The sequence below is a fragment of the Mercenaria mercenaria genome, chromosome 2 (genome assembly GCF_021730395.1).
Source record: "Mercenaria mercenaria strain notata chromosome 2, MADL_Memer_1, whole genome shotgun sequence".
NCBI lineage: Eukaryota > Metazoa > Mollusca > Bivalvia > Venerida > Veneridae > Mercenaria > Mercenaria mercenaria.
The window spans coordinates 71,129,288-71,147,235 of NC_069362.1; the positions used below are offsets into that span (position 1 = coordinate 71,129,288).

The 17,948-nt window shown below is 36.0% G+C and overlaps 1 protein-coding gene across 1 annotated transcript; it reads left to right on the forward strand.

The window, feature by feature from the left end:
- The first annotated feature begins 4,957 nt into the window (after positions 1–4,957).
- Positions 4,958–15,460, forward strand: LOC123564262 (serine hydroxymethyltransferase, cytosolic-like). Its single transcript, XM_045357678.2, has 7 exons — positions 4,958–5,063; positions 7,832–8,047; positions 9,230–9,588; positions 9,903–10,115; positions 11,967–12,203; positions 12,648–12,875; positions 14,516–15,460. Exons 2-7 carry the CDS (start codon positions 7,848–7,850, stop codon positions 14,680–14,682), a joined length of 1,404 nt encoding a protein of 467 aa, XP_045213613.1. The 5' UTR covers positions 4,958–5,063; positions 7,832–7,847; the 3' UTR covers positions 14,683–15,460.
- Positions 15,461–17,948: the final 2,488 nt, after the last annotated feature.

Sequence of the window (17,948 nt, forward strand, 5' to 3'; positions counted from 1 at the left end):
TCAAATCGTAATATTTCATACGGCGACTTTCATATATATTTGAAATGGGTGCTGTAATGCTACCATGTTTGCTGTACCACAAACATAAACACAAAAAAATATTTATAGAAAACTGCAGCAGGATGAAAAGTAAAGCATGGGTCTGGACCCCAACCCGGAAAATCCTAAAAAAGGAAAGAAGAGAAGAAGGAAAGAAAATGTGTTTTTTTTCTGGAAAAGGCAATATTAGGACCGCATTCAAAGTGTATGTGGCTACTGCTACATACAACCCCGACCTAATTCATATTTATGTTAATTATCTCAAAGAAACAAAGAATTTCATTTTTAAGAAAATTTAATTTTATTAATTTTCCCAAATCCAGCAGGTGAAGTTCAGAGCTTATAAAAAAAGAAGAAAAAACTTTGATAAGGGGTATATTGTAGCCTATGTAATATTGCAGTGGAAAAAGTGTTCTTGAATGCTCCTAAAATGCCCCAGAATGCAGGAAATGAAGCGCTGAATTTAAAAAATTTCCGGGAGATATGCCCCCGGACCCCTAGCTTAATTTTCTATTCCAGCCTGTTCAACAAAATTTTTGTCAACTTTATTCTGTGATAATATCATAACACTGAGTCCGTTGAAAATGGGGACAAGGGTGGGAAGGGGATTCATCAATTGAAATGTCATATGTTTCATCAAATTGAAACATTTACTAAGAACCAGAAGGACATTATTGACAAACGTAATTTCCAAAGTTCAAGTCAATGAGAAGGCTCGAAAAAGGGGTGTTCAAATATGTATGTGTACCTTGGATTCAGTATGGGTACAAGGTCAGGATATCGGGACAATTTGGGGGTGTTGAAGTCACCGAAGATCAACTTTAGTGCCTTTTAGGGATCTGATAAGTTCCACTGACCTTTCAAAATTCAATGATGTTGGAAGTCATTTCCGTTTTGTCTGCGGCAAGTAGCAGCATAGAATGGCCTGGACCAGCTCACATTCGGATTTTGACCCAAAAGATTCTATAGGATTTAGTGAAGTATTGCTCGGAACTGATTAGGTGTGTTTGCTTTTGACCGGAATGATGCCACCGCCTTTACCATAATATCTATTCTTGCGGAAAAGATGATCGACTGGAAGATTTCGCTTGTGAAATGTCTTTAAAGTTGATACAATGACAATTGATAACTTTGACATGCTTACAGAGCTGAAGTGTGTGCATAGCCAGAAGAATGAGAAGCCTATTTGAGGATTCCACCGAGGTAGTCCAACCCGTAACGTAATTATCACTTTCATTGCATTTCAGTCTGATATCAGACTCTGTGGACGGACCGTTAGGGAAGGTAACTAGAGTCACGCATCTGGACTGCCACTGAGGGTCCTTTGTTAAACACTTAATTTTGTTTTATTCCAAATAAACCGATAACGGCAGTTTGATTGTGCTGATATCTCCGTCTTCCCCATTCCATCCCACCCCAGCCCACCAAAAATGTTATGATAACTGTTAAGAAATGAGAAAATGAGAGGGAAAATCGACGTCAGGGATATGGTGTTCTGTTGGGGCCTATGATTCATCACTTTTATTATAAATCACGACGGCAAAGCGTGAGACCACGACGACGTAGCTGACATCACGATGTCGTGATCATGATGGCAAAATCATGATGGCGAAGCGCAAGATCACAACAGCAAAGTGTGAAACCAAACTCGCGAAAGATTTATAATTTTTTACGCTTCGACATCGTGTTCTTGCACTTTACTCTTCGCGTATCGCATTCGCATGACGACGGAGTACAAAATCACGATCATCAAACATGAATTCATGATGGGCAAGAACGAGATAACGATGACGAAGCGCGAAATCACTTAATATTTGTAACTTAATTCAAGCTTTGATCTCATGATCTCGAGCTTCGCCATCCTGATACTGTACCTCGGCCAGTATAATAGAGGAAGCGAGTGCCCAAACGGAACACCTTACTGGGGAAACATCTGCATATGACGCTACAGCAACTTTACACTGTCTGAAGTGATTATTGTTCCAAGCAAGAAAAAATAAAAGCTCATTTTGGATAAATCAGATTCATTTTTTTTTCAAAAAAAGAATATCTAGTCATTCAAAAGATATTTTTAATTTATTTTGACAAAAAATGTAAAAAAACACGTTGCAGCCATACACCCCACCGAATCGTCACAGAAGGCACGAATCCATCCCTCGGGATTTCACAAATACACATGTAACACGAAAAAACATGCCAACGGTTCTCCGTAAATTACTTTTTCATTAAAATAATATACCAGAAAAAAATAATGTAAAGCATCAAAGACGTCGCATTTTTAATGATATGCTAATTAAACTAAGTCGAACACCAAATACAGCGGCAACAAAATTGCATTTTGAGCTGTACAGTTTTAAACTATCAACCTCAAATTTATGCACAATATTACAAAAGCTTACTGCTTAATTCTTGAGGGAAGAAAATACTGAAATATTGAGATCATTCAGAATTATTTTAATAATTTTTTAAGGTTGAAAGTCATTCATTCTTTTCTTTATTTTTATTTTTTGTTTTTATCGTGGAATCCATTCATATCAATACCAATCTGGTATAATCAATCAATGTTTCTGTACATTTTGTATATGATTACGATCTCGTATAATCATGATAGAACTCATCTTAAGCAGTTTCTAGATGGCATGAGGGTTGTTGCACATTTCATTACCTTCCATGATGGATTGTTCCCCACAATCAAAGGATGTCTAGAACCGTAGCTCAAAGATAAGGTCACACTTAGAGGTCAAACGTCAGTACTGTTTTTTTTTCTTGTCCGGTTTATAACACTGACATCCTTGAAAGGATTTCAATATTGCTCGGCACAGATGTATCCAATAATAAGACGACGTGTTATGCACAACACTCAGACCTCTAGCCCAAAGGCCAAGGTCACACTCAGAAGTCAAAAGAAATAGTGATTTTTTTCCTGTCCGGTACATAACTTTGTCATCCTTGGACGCCTAGCCCAAAGGTAAAGGCCACACTCAGAGGTCAGAGGCAATCGTGTTTTTTTTTTCCTGTCCGGTTTATATATTTCTCTGTCATCCTTGAACGGATTTTAATATTGCTCGGCATAAAATGTATCCCATATTGAGACGACATGTCATGCATAACACCCAGACCCACAGCCTAAAGATCAAGGTCACAGTAAGAGGTCAAAGTAAATAGAGTTTATTTTTCCTTCTGACATCCTTTGAGGAATTCTAATACTACATGGCACAAATGTATTCCATAATGATATGATGTGAGATGTGCAATACCCAGACCCATAGCCCAAAGGTCAAGGTCACACTCAAAGATCAAAGGTCAATAGGTTTTTTCCTGTCTGGTCCATAACTGTCATCCACAAGATAAGATAAGATAAGATAATATTTATTTAACGTCGGTTATATATAAAAGTTACAATATAAGCTCGAAGCTTGTATCCGACATGAATATATTATCCTATAACATACAAACAAACAAACTGTAAATAAAAGTATCATTAAGACATTAAAATTAAGATTAAGATTAACTTCTTCAGATTAAAATCTGAGTATCCATCAGAGAATTTTAATAATACTTCCCACAATGAGACGATATGTCGAGTGCAAACACATAACATAGAGCCGTCCGCTGGGTAAAAAATATAATTCTAACACGATCCGATTCATTTTCCTATTAAACAAAGAAGGCAGAAAACAAAGAATTATTACACAACAAATCACAGTTCTGACGTCATGTTATTACGTCATGGCGTCAAACGGATTAGCGGCGCGCTGGAAAAGAAACCGATCGAAAACGGGCAAATATGTCGTTCAGATGCGTATTATTATATCACTCGGGCTGCGCCCTCGTGATATAATTCCTTCGCATCTGAACTCCAAACTATGATTTATTCAACGACAAATCACTGGATGAGATATATTATTTCTTAATTATTCATATCAGGATGGCGTTACCTCTATGAGAAACGAACTTGGGTGACAGATCTTAGAAGACAGACGAACTAAGACAAAACTAATTACTTTTTACAAAACTATATAAAATTCAAATGAAGCAGCATTGGGATATGCACTTTTTTCAAAAGTGGTTTCTTATTTTTGCTTAATTTGATGGGATTTCCGCGTTATGGATAGCACCTAATTGTTCCTTCTCTTCAGAAGGATAAGTCACACTTGACTGAGCAACTGATCTAGAAAGCTGTTGTAATTACAGGCTGACCAATCAAACTCCGTGACCTTAGAAATAACATCTGACGTTAAAATTAGTCTTTCCTAATTGAGGCGACTCTCTGACTGAAGGACTGAACTGAATTACATATTGCTATACCCGAGGATGGAAAAGCGGCTTTTTTTAAACATGCCAAACATCTTATTTGTCACAAAGGTTAACATACGTCGTTAGCATTCGAATGCATGGTCTATATGTGAAAACAAACCCCATTTCGACCCTCTAAGTGTGCGCAACAAATTCACGCATCGAATGGTACACTACACGTGTTGATTGACCGGGTCAATGTGCCTTGCCGTATTTACTCAACTGAAAGTGGTAACGGATTTATTTTGTTGTAGGATCTAACAACTTACATGTATGTAAGCGTAGATACTTTGAAAATAGCGGACTTGGCATTTTTAGGTTGTAGAAAACAACATAGCTCTTTTTCAAAATTCTAGTTTTTTTGTATTTTGGTACAGAAATAAACTCACCCTTGATATTATTTATATAGATTTACCCTAGAAGGAACTTTTGCTATGCTTTAACTTGTTTCATATTTAGCTTTTTGTTGGAGAAGCAAGCCTCGAACTCACGATCCCTGGTTTCGTATTCAGACGGTGTTTCAACTGGACCAATGTGTGCGCTCTAACAAACTGCAAATCCGACATGTTTCTGTTCCTGAGTCGTAAGCGGTCAGAACAAAACCGGAAAAGAAATGTGACCAACGGGAATTAAGCTTACAATTGAGCATGGCACCGATTGGTCAGAAAGGATATATAAGCGCGATAACACTAGTTCGCGGTCTCACTACTTTGTTACTAGTTTGCGAGGTAATTTGACATTATTATTTGATTACTGGAACAAGAGTATAGGCTACTATATGCAATTTTCATAGATATTTTTGTGTGTTTTCTGCCATGCATATATAATTTCTTGACAAATAAACGCATGATATGTAGATACATGTTTAGTTATTCACGCTCCGTATTTCAAGATATTTTAGTGTATCTATTTATAAAAAAAATATATATATTAATGTTGTACTTTTATTTAGCATGTCATAACGTTAGGGGTACTTGATGTGTTTGTGTTTAATTGTTGATGTGACATGTCATTCATTTTCTATTACAATGTGCCTAGTTTCATTCACATATTGCCGCTTTTGATGGTTACATAATTTATTTTTGGCATAGATACACTGCTGTGGGACATGTAGCCACAGTGTTGATAACATGCTACTCCGCAGTGATTAAGCCAAGTTTTAGCTCGGCTTTTTGAAGCATTAAAATTTTTGGTTAAAGTTTTTGATAATTCGAATACAGTATCTCAGTAACTCAAAGCTATGACTTGAAACTTAAAAAAGTTATTTACTAATCAAAGTCTACACCAGGAGAAACAATCCCCATAATTTTGGTTTGAATTTTGACAGGGTTATGCCCCTTTTTAACTTAGAATTTATTGGGAATTTTTTTTATAAAGTCAAATATCTCTTGTTACTATCAAAGCTTTTGACTGGAACTTAAAATATTTATTTACCGTCAAACTCTACACCAGGAGAAACAATCCCCATGACTGATTTGAATTTTGAAAGTGTTATGCCCCTTTTTAACTTAGAATTTTGTGGCCCACAATGTGGGCGTTGGTTAAAATTTTTGTTTAGGTCCACCGTTTCTTAAAACTGTAAGAGCTACAGCTTTGAAACTTTGCACACTTGTTTATCATCATTAATGGACTATATAGGCCAAGAAGGCAAGAACCATATCTCTGATATGTATTTTGTCGGAATCATGGCCCGTTTTGCACTTAAAAATTTTTTAGTTTCTCGATTAAAACTTTTGTTTAGGTCCACCTTATGTATCAGTAACCTACATTTTGTCAGAATTATGGCCCTGTTTGTATGTAGCAAATCTGAACTATAACTCTTACATATTGTCCAGCACTTGCAGAAGAGTGATGGCACCAGTAGATGGTGCTCTTGTTCAACTTTTATTAGCTCACCTGAGCAATGCTCAGGTGAGTTTTTCTGATCGCTCGATTCGACGTCCGTCGTCTGTCGTCTGTCAACATTTAGCTTGTGTATGCAATAGAGGCTGTATTTTTCAGTTAATCTTCATGAATATTGGTCAGAATGATAACCTTGATGAAATCTAGGCCGAATTCGAAAATGGGTCATCTCGGGTCAAAAACTAGGTTACTAGGTCAAATCAAAGAAAAACCTTGTGTATGCGATAGAGGCTGTATTTTTCAACTAATCTTCATGAATATTGGTCAAAATGATAACCTTGATGAAATCTAGGCCGAGTTCGAAAATGGGTCATCTCGGGTCAAAAACTAGGTCACTAGGTCAAATCAAAGAAAAACCTTTTGTATGCGATAGAGGCTGTATTTTTCAATTGATCTTCATGAATACTGGTCTGAATGATTGCCTTCATGAAATCTAGGCCGAGTTCGAAAATGGGTCATCTCGGGTCAAAAACTAGGTCACTAGGTCAAATCAAAGAAAAACCTTGTGTGTGCGATAGAGGCGGTATTTTTCAATTGATCTTCATGAATTTTGGTCAGAATGATTAGAAATCTAGGCCGAGTTCGAAAATGGGTCATCTGGGGTCAAATACTTGGTCACGAGGTCAAATCAAGGAAAAACTTTGTGTATGCGATAGAGGCTGTATTTTTCAACTGATCTTCATGAAAGCCAGAATGATTACCTTGATAAAATCTAGGTCGAGTTCAAAAATGGGTCATCTGGGGTAAAAAACTAGGTCACTAGGTGAAATCGAAGAAAAACATTGAGTATGCAATAGAGGATGTAGTTTTCAATTGATCTTCATGAAATTTGGTCAGTGATTGCCTTGATGAAATCTAGGTCGAGTTTGAATATGGGTTATCTGAGGTCAGAAACTAGGTCACTAGGTCAAATTAAAGAAAAATCTTGTGTATGCGATAGAGACTGTTTTTTTCAATTGATTTTTATGAAATTTGGTCAGGATGATTGCCTTAATGAAATCTAGGTCGAATTTGAATATGGGTCATCTGAGGTCAAAAACTAGGTCACTTGGTCAAATCAAAGAAAAAACTTATGTATGTGAAAGAGGCTGTATTTTTCAATTGATCTTCATGAATTTTGGTCAGAATGATTGCCTTGATAAAATCTAGGTCGAGTTTGAACATGGGTCATCTAGGGTCAAAAACTAGGTCATATCATAATCTAAGAAAATGCTTGTTTTATCACAAGAGACCAATTTTTTGGTCCAATCTTAATGAAAATTGGTCAGAATATTTGTTTCCATGAAATCACTAGGTCAAACATGTTTTACACTGTTATGGTGTGTTTCTTAGGTGAGCGACCTAGGGCCATCTTGTCCCTCTTGTTTTTACCAGTTGACATGGCTGTATAATAGTCGAGCACTGCTGTCCTCCAACAGCTCTACTAATAATAAACAATAGACACAAGAGAGGGATCAATAGGGCCACAATGGCCTTCAAGTTTATCATGAATAGGTTTTAGCTGATGTTTGTTAATTTTAGTAATGACGGGGGTAGATGAAGTTTTTCATTTGATTTTTCTTTTCATTGATGGCATAACTTATTCATATTTTAGATCTACTTGGTAAAGCATGTCTGGAGACGGCTGGAACCTGCAAGATGACATCAGTGTGGATGATCCAGAGATGAATGCACTAATTCAGGAAGAAAAAGATAGACAGAGGAAAGGTTTGGAATTAATAGCTTCAGAAAACTTTGCCAGCAAGTCCGTTCTACAGGCTCTTGGTTCCTGTTTGAACAACAAATATTCTGAAGGCCAGCCAGGACAGAGGTAATTGTCTATGAACTTGATTTTTATCATAACCAGTTCAGGTAGTTCTGCACCTTTGATAAACCAGGGTTTTTTCTTGCTGTTTTGGGAACATAGCCTATACCCCCAAAATTGGGAATTTTGACGCGTAAATGTTCCAGATTGGGAAATATTTAGTCCCATAGGATATAGTTTACAAGGATGTGTTTAAGCACTTTCTCATACACTTGTTTCACATTGTACAACCTCTTTAACATACTGCCATTACAAAATTGTCCATAATTTGGTCAATGTTTGTGCAATTTTGATGATTTTTTTTTTCAGAATGTAGATTGGGAATTTTTGCACTCATTTTGGGAAAAAAAACATACTTTTTGGCATTGGGAATATAGCCCAATAACGGCTATAAAAATGGCAAAAAAAAAACAACCTGTAAACCATAGGTAATGGCATAATGTCATTTATTACATACCTCAGGCCTTTTTTTCATCAATTTGGGAATGCCACCGACACCAGTGGAATTGGGAAAATGCTGTCGGAAATTATCTTAATTGGGACAATTTGCAAATTACCAAAATCTACATAAATGTGTTTTTGTGTGAAAAATTAATGAATTGCATTTCAGTAATTGTTCAACAGTATTATAATTTACCTAAATATACATACAAATTAGCAAAACTATCTTAAAACAGCAAAAACCCTAAAAGGTATAATCATTTGGGAATTTTAAATTCAACTTTGGGAAAAAAAACATACTTTTTGGCATTGGGATTACCTCCTTTTACCGGAGGTAGATTTATAGGGAAAAAAAGCCCTGTACCTGTACTGTACTGGTTTCTATTCCCTGTCAAGTTACATCATACTTTGAACTGAATTTGACCTAGACATGCAAAACTACCTTAATCTTGTTTAAACATTGTTTTTGGATACAAATGGTTAAGAATTGGAATTTTTTGTCATATCAGTTGCTTTTGTTTGTCTATCTTGGTTTTCTGTCTAGAAGCCGGCATATTAATCTGAAGGCCTATGAATGTAGATGTTCTTCAGTTTACTGGTCTTCACTTTTTGTATGTTCCATAAATGATAATGAATTGGTGATAAGTGATATTATAGTACTTTTGTAATTTGGCAAAAATAATAGCATTATGACAGTACAATCTTTCCTTGGATTGATTTCAATCAATGAATGAATTTGTGTTACAGATACTATGGTGGCAATGAAGTCATTGATAAAATAGAACTGCTGTGTAAGAAGAGAGCTCTAGAAGCCTTTGGGCTAAGCCCCGAGGAGTGGGGAGTTAATGTACAACCACATTCAGGTTCTCCAGCCAACTTTGCTGTTTACACAGCCTTGGTAGGACCTCATGGGCGCATCATGGGTCTTCATTTACCAGAGGGTGGACATCTCAGTCATGGCTTCATGACACCAAGTAAAAAGATATCTGCAACATCGTTGTTCTTTGAATCTTTTCCATACAAACTAGATCCTGTCACCGGACAAATTGATTATGACAAACTTGCAGAAAATGCTAAGTTGTTCTTGCCTAAGATGATAGTAGCAGGTAAGGCTATTAAATTGAAATGTAATATTTTATGCTTCATTAAAAAAAATGAGTTGTCATGGCGTCTAATCCGGTCTTTCATTTTCTATAGAAACAGTATTTTAGATGATGGAATTTACAAAGGTTTCAGGAGCACTTAATCAAACTGGGTTAGAATTTGACCAGTATTAACAATTACAGTCTGCTCAAACATATTTTTATACCAGATTTTAAAGTCTGTTTTTGTGCAAGTTTTAGTTGTAATATTTTTATTATTTGTCTTTTAATAATATTTACCGTTTTTCTGACTTAAAAATGATTATCACTTGTTTCAGGAATAAGTTGTTATTCTCGGCACCTTGACTACAAGCGTTTCCGAGAAATTGCTGATGAGAATGGAGCTTACCTCTTGGCTGATATGGCTCATGTGAGTGGTCTTGTGTCTGCTGGCGTAGCTCCTAGTCCATTCGAATTCTGTGATGTTGTAACGTCAACAACCCATAAAACCCTGCGTGGGCCCAGGTCAGGTCTAATCTTTTTCAGAAAAGGTATGATGTAGCTATAGTAGGATTCTTATTCATTGAAAATTGGTAGGCCATTCTTAAAAAAGTTTAGTGTGCTCACACTAACTCAATAATATTGCAAGAACACCAACTTTTTTACCCTCTCAGTAAAAGATTGTTGAAAGTTAACTATCCTACTGCCTTCTTTCTGTCGATTATAAATCACTTTACCTTGCAGTAATGGTCTGTCAGATCTCAACTTGAAGAACGTTAGGATTATTACATCTTTAGCTTCAACTTAAACCCTTGTAAAAATACGCTAAAATTGTGTCCGTGCGACGTTAAACCCAACAAAATAAATAAATATTGTAAAAATACATGTTGAAGCACTGCAAATGAAGTCTTTTTTTTTAGGCTGGCCTATCTACTGTATTGCAGTGTATGACTCTTGTAGGATGATGACATTTTATTTAAGCCTATTTTGAGCTTTAAATAGCCTTTTGTAATAACTTGATCGTAGATGTCAGTATTGCCAAAATTTAGGTTAAAGTTCTGCATGTAAGCAGGTTTCTCAGACGCTGCTTTCAAATTTCACATATATCTTTTGCATCACGAGATGATCTCCCAGGATATGTTCAGAGCTCCAGATAAGCTTTTGGTGCAATTGGGTATTTACCCATCGCTTTTTGTCTGAATTGGGTATTGGAAATTTGAATTGGGTAAAAATAATATCATTACCCAGCCTTTTCAGAAGTAATTGGGTATTTGCTAAAACCAATTGGGTATTTTACCAATCTCGCACTAACAATTGAGTATTTTTTCGCTTACAGTATACATGGTATATATCATTAAACAGGACTGACTAAGTATTTTAATGGCGCCCTTCAATGTTTAATACAAAAATGTATTTAAAATTGTAATGAATGTTTCATACTGTTGTTTTCTTTTTCACTTTTAATGCAGTCTGAGATCAGTTCATCCACAATATCCCGAACGATGTGGTCACCGCAATATGCATTGTCCCAAAAGATGTCATCCAGTATTGGTGACACTACATCGTCACAAACAGATAACTGTCATTGTTGAACAGCAAAATATCCCACTAATTTGTTTGTTTGTGCTGCAACAATGTTTTTTCCTGCAACCTCTTTACATTTTATCGGCGTAAAATTGTTTACAAAGCGTCCAAATAACACCGATCAGCCGACTGAATGGTCCTGTTATTTTTCCGATAAATTGCAACCTGTTCTGCAGTACCGTATAACCAGTCAGTCAAATCTAGCGTTAAAGTCTCGTACCCGTTCTAGTTATAAGGAAAATGCGATACGCAAGCTATTTTTTACGAATTGGGTATTAGGAATTTTAATTGCGTTTCAGTACGCACACTGTATGAATTCAATTGGGTTTTCTGCAATTTTAATTGCGTAAATACGCAAATACCAACTTACCTGGAGCTCTGTATGTTACATAACTCTAGCATTTATTTTGTCAAAATTATGCCACATCAATTGAATATGAACTCTTGTTACATAAATCTTGCCAAGTAATGGCTCTTACTTTACTTGAAATTGTCAAATAGTCTGTCACACTACTTTGGTCGAGCTCTTGTTCATGTATGAAAATCACTTAAACTTTCAGATAGCTCATAATTACATTATGCATGTCTTTCATTACAAATACAGCGGCTGAAAATCTGTTCCAAACAGTTATATCACCAAACAGTTAATAAAAATTTATAGTTATCCTTACTATGAACGTTAAATGTGCTATGCAGAAGGAATTATTTTTAACGGTTCTTGTAATCAATATTGTCCAAAATATAACATCCAAATTACATCAACCTTACAGCTTGTTTAAACCGTTTGTCAAGTTGATGATTACCATTTGTGTCTGCAGGTGTTCGTAAGGTGAACAAAGATGGGACAAAGGAAATGTATGATATAGAGAAGAAGATCAATGAGGCAGTGTTTCCCGGACTTCAGGGAGGCCCACACAATCATCAGATAGCTGCTGTTGCTGTGGCGTTGAAACAGGCAAACACACCAGAGTTTAAAGCATACCAGAGACAGGTTATTGCTAATGCTCAAACGTTGGCTAAGGAATTCTTAGCAAAGAACTACACTCTAGTATCTGGTATGTTAACTTCTACATACACAACCCGTAATTGTAGCATCAGATGATGTTTCTGAGCAGAAGCATTAGATTTAACTCCAGACGAGATTATTAAGATTATCTAAAATATTTTAAATTGCTGGAAAATTTTCATCAATTACATATATCCTTTTGGAAGGATATAGGTGCATATCTCTATTAAAATCCTTTAGAATGCTTGACTTCCAACTTTATTTTGTTGAAATAAAAATTTGTAAGTTTTGTGTAGATTTATTTTATATCGGTGTGCATGTTTGTTACCTGTATATGTAGTAAAATTTCGAGGTAAAGAAGTAAAAATATCAGAAGAAAATGAAAGCAAATGCATTTATATTCAGGGAAAAGGTAAAGAATATGTCCAACAATTTAAATAGATTTGATTACTCTTTAATTAAATATGTTGATGAACCTTTTGTTCAAATACAGGTGGCACAGATAATCACTTGATCTGGGTAGATTTACGACCAATGAAAATAGATGCCCACCGTGCTGAGGCCGTACTGGAACAAGTGGGTATTGCACTTAACAAGAATACATGTCCCGGTGATAAAAGTGCACTGAGACCAGGAGGTCTAAGAATCGGAGCACCAGCCCTTACATCTAGAAACTTGAAGGAAAATGACTTTGTACAAGTTGTTGATTTTATTGACAAAGGTAGGGATATGACGACATGACAATGAGATTTTATGTTTTAAGAAATGTCCATCTTAAACTTTATGTTCTTCCTTTATTTATACACACCGATGAAGTGGGACATTATGTTGCGATTATGTCTGGCTAAGTTTTCTGTACTTAACTGCATGCATGCTGGTATGGAGCTATTTTAAGTGAGAAGATGTGAGGTTCTACAGATTGAGTTTTGCTTTGGTCCTTTTTATCCTTACCTTTGCTAGAGATATCGAGCTGATTGTTAGTGATCAACACAAGTTTTAGTTTTACTAATTATAATATATATATACCAGTTCTTTCCAAGAAAAAGGGCATGTATCAGTACTATATATAACAAGGATGTTACGAACCTGGTTGTTTGCAAAGTTTAAGAGTTAGGTGGTTAGTTGGACATGCCTGTATTTAAAAGGTTACTCTCAACTATGTGGTTTTGATCTGATCTGTTGTGGTCAGTTCCATACCTCATGTTTTAATTTCGATGTAAACGAGATGTGAAACCAAAACTTGTAGTCCTGTTTGGCGCCATATAACCTATACTGTGTTGGTGTGCCGTAAAACCCAAATAAATAAATAAATGTCCTGGTCAGATCACTGTATATTTAATGGTAGAGGATGAAAAAAGCCCACAATGGCTGTTTTCATTACTAAATCACCTTTGTTCTAGTTTATTTAAAATGGTTTCAGTTCTGTTTTTAGCTCATCTGATTTTTAGAAGAAAAAAAATGAGTTATTGTCATAACTTGATTGGCGTTGGCGTTGCCTGGTTATGTTTTATGTTTAGGTCAGCTTTTCTCCTAAACTATTTAAGCTATTGCTTTAAAACTCGCAACACTTGTTCACCATCATTAGCTTACTCTGTACAGCAAGAAACATAACTCCATCCTGCTTTTTGCAAGAATTATGTACCCTTTTGGACTTAGAAAATACCAGATTTCTTGGTTAAGTTTTATGTCTAGGTCAACTTTTCTCCTAAACTATCAACGCTTTTAAACTTGCAACACTTGTTCACCATCAAAAGCTGACTCCGTACAGCAAGAAACATAACTCAATCCTGCTTTTTGCAACAATTATGGCCCCTTTTGGACTTAGAAAACCAGATTTCTTGGTGAAGTTATGTGTTTAGGTCAGCTTTTCTCCTAAACTATTAAAGCTATTTCTTTAAAACTTGCAACATTTGTTCACCATCAAAAGCTGATTCTGTACAACAAGAAACTTAACTCCATCCTGCTTTTTGCAAGAATTATGGCCGCTGTTGGACTTAGAAAATATCATATTTCTTGGTTAAGTTTTGTGTTTAGGTCAACTTTTCTCCTAAACGGTCAAAGCTATGGCTTTAAAACTTGGAGCATTTATTCGCCATTAAAAGCTGACTCTGAACAGCAAGTACCATAACTCTACATTGCTTTTTGCAGCAATTATGGCCCCTTTTGGACTTAGAAAATCATGGGTAGGACAATATTTCTATTACACAGAGACAAAAAATCAGATGAGCGCCTGCACCTGCAAGGCTGTGCTCTTGTTTTTAATGGATACTATTTTTAGATAATGCTTGTTAGATCGGTTGCTGTTTCTATATACAAGTTTTAACAAATATCTGCTTTACATTCTATACTTTATATCATCAGGAGTGCAGCTAACAAAAGATATCCAGGCCAGCTGTGGACCAACATTGAAAGAGTTTAAAGCTAAATTAGCTGATGATGAAAGTGTAAAGGCTAAACTGTCGACACTGAAGAAACAAGTTGAAGAGTTTGCCATCAACTTCCCTCTGCCAGGCTTTGACAACTGGTGATAGTGGTTAATTGCTAATATACTGCTATTTTGCAATAAAAGTGGGATTCATTATTTTCATATTATTTTAAAGTGGGCAGATTATCATCAGAATTTCTGTATGCTTTATATACAATACAAGGTGAATCATGTGGAACACAAAGCCAACAAGTGTGGATAAATGACATGTTTGGACTGCCCTGCAGAAGAGATATTCAGGTGGTTAGTGCAGGTTACACACATCATGTGAAGAAAAGATCCTTTTTTTCTTGTCTAACTGGGAGGAACTGTTCAGATTCTGAACAGGATATAAGTGTTCAGGAGATTCTATGTTAGAGCCTTTTTTTCACCAAACTGGAAGAGTTAAAACAAAAGTGTTCAGGTTGTTGCATTTAACAGGAGTGGCTAATCATTGTGTTAGTCCCGATACTAGTTAAGTTACACATGAAATCCATTCTCATGAATGTGCATTTTTTGCACTTGATTGTAGAAGTTTGAAAGTTCACTTGTTTTGGTTGTAGTTCTTGTTCTTTAAAAAAAATCATGTTCAATTGTTACTGGCTTACCTATTAAGCTATGTTTTGATATGTTGGTCAGTTGGTGCCATTGTAAAATTGTGATATCTTGATATTAAATGGAAAAAATATTTCCTTTGTATTTCGAATTTTTAAACCATTTGTTTTTGTGTTATGCATGTTACTGGTTTTGTAAGACTGTAAATGTGTTCATTAAGTATTTGTTTCAGAGTTAAGCTTTCACTGATATGTAATATTTTTGATCAAATACATTTTTAATCATAACTTAGCTTTCATAGTTTTCATTGCTGAAGAAAGATGTCTAAAATTGCAGGAATAAATGGTCTTACTCTAGTCCTTGATTTAGTAAACAAAAGAGAAAATGCATGTCATTTAAAATGTGTTTTAGCTAATCACAAACATCACATAATTGATTAGCACATAGTCTTTGCTAACATGTAGTATTACTCCTGCTGCCCCTTGACCCTGTTAATTAAAGCAGAGTCTTTCACCTTGATTTGGTTTTCTAATCATTCAATTATTTTAGCTAGAATCGCCGGACCTCAAATGATTACTAATGAGCACAATCATGACCTTTGTTTACTTCTCGTATTATCCCATGCAGAGATTCCCCTTGATTTTTAAAAAGTAAGGATTTTTGACTGTATCCAAGTAACCCATGGATGGATCTTCATGAAACTACACAAATGTAGATCTTTCGTTGGAATCACTAGTCCCCCACTGGGGGAGATGTAATACTTTTGCCCCATCCGTCTGTCACACTTTATATTCAGTCAACAACTGGACAAGCATTTCTACTAAAACCAAACTAAATAGGGTGATATGGCTTATGGAGTAGATGATCCCTATTGTGTTTGGGTTCACTCCATTAAAGGTCAAGGCCATGGGGTGGGGGTGAACATGGAAAACCTTTTCTGTTCAATATATTGAGAACCACTTGACCTAGAATGTTGAAAGTTCATAGGATGATTGGACATACAGAGTACATGACCCCTATTGATTTTCGGGTCACTCAAAGGTCATGGTCACAGGGGCGAGAATCACACTTCATTCCTGATCAATAAATGGAGAACTATTTCACCTAGAACATTCCAAATTCATAGGGTAATAGGGCTTAGAGTAGATGATCTGTATCGATTTTGAGGGCCACTCCATTAAAGGTCTAGGTTACAGGGGCCTTAACATGGAAACAGATTCTGATCAGTAACTGGAGAACCACCTGAGCCTGAATGTTTAAACTTCATAGGATGATTAAACATGCAGAGTAGATGACCTTTATTGATTTTTGGGTCAGAACATGGAAAACCGTTTCCGATCAATATCTTGGCAACCATTTGACCCAGAACCTTCAAACTTCATGGGGTGATTTGCAGAATAGATGACCTCTATTGTTTTGGGGTCACTAAATCTAAGATCAAGGTCACAGGGGCCTGAACATGGAAAACCATTTACAGTTAATAACTTGAGAACCACATGACCCGGAATGTTGAAACCTTACAGGATGATTAGACATGCAGAACAGATAACCCCTTTGATTTTAGAACATGAAAAACCATTTCTAATCCAAAACTTGAGAACCACTTGGACCCAGAACATAGAAACTTCATGGAATGACTGGACATGCTGAGTAGGTGATCCCTATTGCATAAATTTGCCACTAAGCCAACCATCTGTGTCCTTTTGATTTCATCTTCTGTCCCCTATTGACTTCTTGCCTATTACTACTATAGTTTTGGGGAGACCTGCACTTTTCTACAAAAGCATTTTCTAGTTTCATGTCCTTAAAATCCATAAAAACTAGAAGATGCTTTTGTAGAAAAGCGTATGTCTCCCCCAAAGCCTAGTTGTAATAGGCAAGAAGTCAATTGTGGAGAGAAGCAAAAGTCCAAGAGACACTGATGGTTGGCTGCAATAGGGATCATCTACTTGGTATCTCAAGTCATCCCACAAAGTTTCAACATTCTTGGCATAGTTGTTCTCAAGTAATGGCTTGGAAACCGTTTTTCATGTTCTGTGACCTTGACCTTTGATAGTGACCCCCAAAATAATGGGGGTCTTCTACTCTGCATGTCCAGTCATCCTATGAAGTTTCAACATTTGGGGTCAAGTGGTTCTCAAGTTATTGATTGAAAAGAGCTTTCCATGACCTCAACCTTTGCTCAAGTGACCCCAAAACAGTAAGGGTCATCTATTCTATACCTTCTATCACCCTATGAAATTTGAAGGTTCTGGGTCAAATGCTTCTCAAGTTACTGATTGGAAACAGTTTTGCATTTCTGGCCCCTGTGACCTTGAACTTTTGCCAAGTGACCCAAAAATCAAAAAGGGTCATCTATTCTATATTTCCAATCATCCTATGAAGTTTCAAGATTCTGGGTAAAGTGGTTCTCAAGTTATTGATCAGAAAGTTTTCCATGTTCAGGCCCCTGTGACCATGACCTTTGATAGAGAAGCCCCGAAAATAGAAGGGGGTAATCTATTTGTAAGCCCTATCATGGTTCATACAGGACTTGGCAAAAAAAATTCAAGGACTTTTTAAGGACTTTTTATGGATTTTCAAGGACTATTTTAATCGCTTTAAATCTTAAATTACAAAACCATTTAGGCTCTTCATAAGGCATTATGACAGAAGAAAAGTTACAGAACAGTTTTATTTTCCATAAGCTACAACAGCATATCTTAACCTTTATGAGATCTTCAATGGGATTACCTTGTATGAGCTATATTTGCCTGTATACATACTTAGTACATG

What these genes read in the sequence shown, in the direction of transcription:
- LOC123564262 (XM_045357678.2), top strand. Translation starts at nt 7,848, where the DNA reads ATGTCTGGAGACGGCTGGAACCTGCAAGATGACATCAGTGTGGATGAT. An exon ending in GCCTAAGATGATAGTAGCAG is followed by an intron (nt 9,589 to 9,902) that starts GTAAGGCTATTA and finishes CACTTGTTTCAG; the next exon opens with GAATAAGTTGTTATTCTCGG. An exon ending in GAACTACACTCTAGTATCTG is followed by an intron (nt 12,204 to 12,647) that starts GTATGTTAACTT and finishes GTTCAAATACAG; the next exon opens with GTGGCACAGATAATCACTTG.